The sequence below is a fragment of the Sinocyclocheilus anshuiensis genome, unplaced genomic scaffold (assembly GCF_001515605.1).
Source record: "Sinocyclocheilus anshuiensis isolate Anshui unplaced genomic scaffold, SAMN03320099.WGS_v1.1 scaffold352, whole genome shotgun sequence".
Classification (NCBI taxonomy): domain Eukaryota; kingdom Metazoa; phylum Chordata; class Actinopteri; order Cypriniformes; family Cyprinidae; genus Sinocyclocheilus; species Sinocyclocheilus anshuiensis.
This window is the reverse complement of record NW_015557093.1, coordinates 1283980-1288485: the sequence shown is the minus strand read 5'-3', so window position 1 is coordinate 1288485 and position 4506 is coordinate 1283980. Positions and strand designations below refer to the sequence as shown.

The 4506-nt window shown below is 37.9% G+C and overlaps 1 protein-coding gene across 2 annotated transcripts in view; it reads left to right on the top strand.

Moving 5' to 3' along the window:
* The first annotated feature begins 646 nt into the window (after nt 1-646).
* The window catches only part of LOC107677376 (PDZ and LIM domain protein 7), a 40095-nt gene continuing 36235 nt past the window's right edge, over nt 647-4506 (top strand). The window contains exons 1-2 of one of the 2 annotated variants that reach the window (XM_016472255.1): nt 647-824; nt 3248-3346. In XM_016472255.1, coding sequence (XP_016327741.1) covers nt 804-824; nt 3248-3346 — 120 coding nt within the window. In that variant the 5' untranslated portion in view covers nt 647-803. Of the gene's footprint in view, nt 825-2219; nt 2342-3247; nt 3347-4506 lie in introns of those variants that run through there. The other variant, XM_016472256.1, reaches the window with a different exon arrangement.

The following is a 4506-nucleotide window of genomic DNA, read 5'->3' as shown; positions in this document are numbered from 1 at the left end:
GCGCATAGTTTTTCAGGGAGGTCTCTTGAAGCATCTTGGAGACGTTGCCACAGTTCTTCTGGATTGAGTCTATCTCAGTTTGTTCTGTTTCTTCGTATATATAATTAGGTTGGTTATGTAATTGCATTTAATTTCATTCCTTTGACTGAGGTTCTTTATGTGGATTGGAAAAATACAAATGTCATTGAGTTTTTTTCCCCCCTCCTCCATATTAATCATGTTTGTGCATTAAAATCTGGTCAAAGCCAAGCCAAAATGATGAACAAATATGAATGGGATTCTTTTCGGAATTTCTATCATAATTTAGAACCAATTCTGAAGGATGAAGAAAGAATCTTTAAATATAATAATATAATAAAATCCTATTGAAATATAAACAAACAAATGTATACATATGCAAGTACATTAACAAATTAAATTAAACAACGAATTATTATTGGTAGAAACAAATACATAGAAATAACTATTTGACTAAAAATACATATGTGATATAAATGATTGTGAAAAAAAAACATAACTGTGACTGTATTCAACAAAACATGAGTACTACTTGCCGGAGGGTAATACATTGATAATTGAATACAAACTCAAACACATCATAAAACATATCCGAGTCTGGCCACCGAGCCCGTGCGTCAGGCCTCCACGTGACGCATGACGTGTAATCAGAGTCCTACTAAAAGAAAATCCAACAGGAAAAACCTGCGGCTTCTGCGCGCGACCTGACGCCTAAGTCCAGAAAGTTGTGAAGTTTACTTGATCTCTTTACAACGGTCCATCAGATCAGAAGAAAGGAGGCTGCGATGTCTGCCGATCAGAAAGAGGTAAATGCGCTGCTTCCAAGCTTCTTTTTGGATGTACCGGCAGCAACCGGGCTTTAAAAAAAGAGTGTATCACGTTTCTAGGTTACATAGACTCTCATATGAGAAGTAGTGCAGAAGGTTATAACCCGTTATGATGGCAAACTTTTGCATCAGTTTGAGCTGTGTGTATTTGATTTATGATGTAATTGAGATTGCTATAATGTGGGTTTGTGATGTAACGCAGCATGTTTAATACAGTAATTTCATTTGAATGCATTGGCTACTTTTTACTAACAGGCAATTAGTAATAGGCTGCATTAGTTTACATTTTAATATGGTTTCGCATCTAACATGGATTAATTTTTAATGAGCTAAATATTGTTTCTGTAGGAAATTGGGTTTAAAAAAAATCCGTTAGTTGTAAATCATGATTACTGAGTTAAATCCAAGTTTATTGCAGATTGTGTAGCCTAGTCAGTTAGTTTCACTGATCAAAGGCCTTGACATTTGTCTTATTTCCTCTTATTGAAGAAAAAAGTTAAAGTACACAAATTATTGTAGTTTATGTATAGTTCATAGGTCAATACTTAGTTGCATGCAGTTTGCAAAGTACATGATTTATTCTTGCACTCACATAACCTCATAGACAGAAATTAGTTCAGACTGCTTGAACACTTGACTGTTTTATGCATAATTATGTGCTTTTTCAGCTTTATCAGTTCTTAAGCATAACATTCTACTTCACCCTTGGGGATGAAATGTCAGACTTATGAATGAATGTTATTTTAAAAGTACTTTTTTATCACAAAGGACTGTATGAAATTGGAGGTAGTTAGTGGAAAATTGAAATGCACCAGAAAAGAGACCTTTGAGAAAGTACAGTGCCCTCTCAATTACAGTTTTACTACAGGGTACGACAACAGCAGCCGTTTTGTGCTCTCAAATTGTATTCAATATGACAAAACCTGCTTTGGGTGGTACGGTTTTGCCGTCTAAAACATATGTTATTCGCACAGTGCGAAAAGACCATTCAGAATGTGTAATGTCTTCTCAATTGCAATTTTACCACAGGGCAAAACAGTGCCGCTGCACTCTCAAATTGCTGTCACATACCCAACCGTGGGTGCAACCATGAAACATATGTTATCCGCATTGAGAGGAATGTTCATTTGGCTTCCCACCCATCCAACCTGCCTTCTGATGTCTTTTCTAGTAGTTTATGGGTTTAAATGTTCCATCTAGAGCCAGAGAATCTGAGGTAGTAGATGTTTTCTCTTCCTTCACTCCCTCCCTCTCTTTCTCGGTCTCTCTTCCCCCTCTCCGTGACTCGTGGGTGTTGGGCTGAAATAGTTTGGTGTAGTTTTACATTCCTTATATAGCCTGTGGAGTAAGAGAGACGTGGAGTGAACCCGTGTCACAAAGAAGGAAGGGAGGGAGTTGAGATTTGCCAGCAGTGAGAAAGTCAGGCTGTCTCGCAGTGCGAGATTTCCACTTGGTTTTCTGGAGGTTTGGGTGACAAGTTTGGCCCTTGGCATAAGGTATGTGTGCGGCACGCCACACTGTAGCAGGTAAACTCCGTGTGGGATAAGATAAGCCTTTGGATTTTGGAGACCATAAGTCACAGGGAGGGGGAAAATGTCATGATTTGGGGGTCTCAGCTTGTCCTTGGCTTTCTGTTTTATGTCATGTTACTATTTGCTCTTGTACCAACCTGTAACATAATCAACATAGTGATGCAATGGTGTGCTGGAGGTGCCAGCGGTGGATTATGTTAGTGTTTCAGAAATATAAAATGACTCATTAAGTTGTTAAATTAATCTTCTGTCATCACACATGCAAATGCTTTATTCAAACAGCCACTGAGTGCTATAAAGCTACGTTGAGCTTTTAAAATGTTCTGGGTTGTCATAATATATTGCAATTTCACTCGCAGATTTGCTAGAGTGTCGATAATGTGCACTTTCATTGTGTATCACTGACCAGTAATTTGCAGTTCACCACGGAAATAATATAGGTGCTTATTTCTGTCACCTACCTGATAATTAATTTAAATAAGCCGGTTCTCAAATATCTCCATGAACAATACTGTTAAACAGTGATCAATTGGGCTCTCAGGAATAAAAGTGTTTTCTAATGGTTTCAGTACTGTTAACTTTCGTTGAATTGTCAAGTCAACTTTATTTGTATAGCGCTTTCCACAGAACATTTTTTTTTAAACCAGCTTCACAAAAGTCTATAAGAACAATATAAATGTTCAATCTACCTTCCAATTCAAAACGTTTGTTGGGTTTAAGTCACGGACAGTCAGGCGTCAACAGCATACCAGACAAGGTTCGTGTGTGTGGGTCTGGAATGTTTGGTTTCAGCTTTGTTAGGAGCTCTGAATAACTTATAATAATATTACTGTGACGATAATCTTTCTTTTGTGTTTGTTTTCTCTTCAGGCCATGAATATATATAGTGTAACGCTCAACGGACCTGCTCCCTGGGGTTTTCGGCTTCAGGGAGGCAAGGACTTCAACATGCCTCTGACCGTGTCCAGGGTAAGTGACCTCCATCTTGGATGTAGCGATGGGTAATAGGCATGTTTTGTTTTCAGCTTAAGCTGTTAGCTGCTTATAAATGATGAATTGAAATGAATTGACAAATGAACAAGGCGTTTCGCAGATTTCATTTAGATGGCATGAACCCATCACTCACTCACGGTGTTTTCATCCTCATAATGAAGTTTTGCACATTCTGTGTCGGTTTACAGCCCCGCCTCTGCCCACAGAAAGTCATCAAACACAACCTCATAAGGAAATGCAATAGAGTTAATGAGAAAAGTGTGCTCAGTGCTTCATGAGGTCTATTTCAACACTCGCATTCCTTCAGAAACATGTCACCGCTTGATATCAACCCCATAAGAAAAGGGCTGCTTCAAAACTCCATTCAGATGTCTCCTCACAAGGATATGTTATGCTTTGTTTAGTTTCCAGCATGCATTGTTCTCTCTTTAAGGTCATTGAATCCTGGCGTAATAGTACTTCCAATGGAGCATATTGAACAGAGCAGGTCCAGATGCAGAATTTCCATTCCTTATATGAGCAGTGTTGTTTGTAGTATACACACAAGCTTTGGTAGCTACTGCGTTTGTGGACCTGAAAGGTAATTTCGTATGCATATGAATATCATAGGGACAAATAATGAGACCTTGGTTTTGATAAAATGCTGCCGATATACTTTCTTATATCTCAGATTAATATGCACAGACAACCATAAGTAAGCTATTTGTAGTTTGAGTACACATAAGAAATTGTAAACATTGTGACTCTGTTATTGTGACTTCTGACCAGTGGTGTGTTTTCCAGAAGCATCATCAGCCAGCTGTGGTCACATGATGTTCCATTGTTAACAATATTTGGGATTTCCCGAAACTGTAGTTCCAACAAACATATGCAAATATTATTGCAGACTTGTAAGGTCTTGACCTGTAGTTAGAAGCATGTTTTTTTGCTTCTTTTTTTTTTCAAATCATCATACTACAGTGGTAAAGCAGTGAGTTACATCTTTGCACAAGAAATACACCTCAGAACGAGTTTGAAAAAGCAATTTCAAAATGAATATGATTTCAGTTTCAATCAGTTATGCTAGTGTGGCAGAAATTGCATACTTCACCTATACCAAGTGTTTTGTCTTCCTGTATGAACAGAAGATTTTTTGG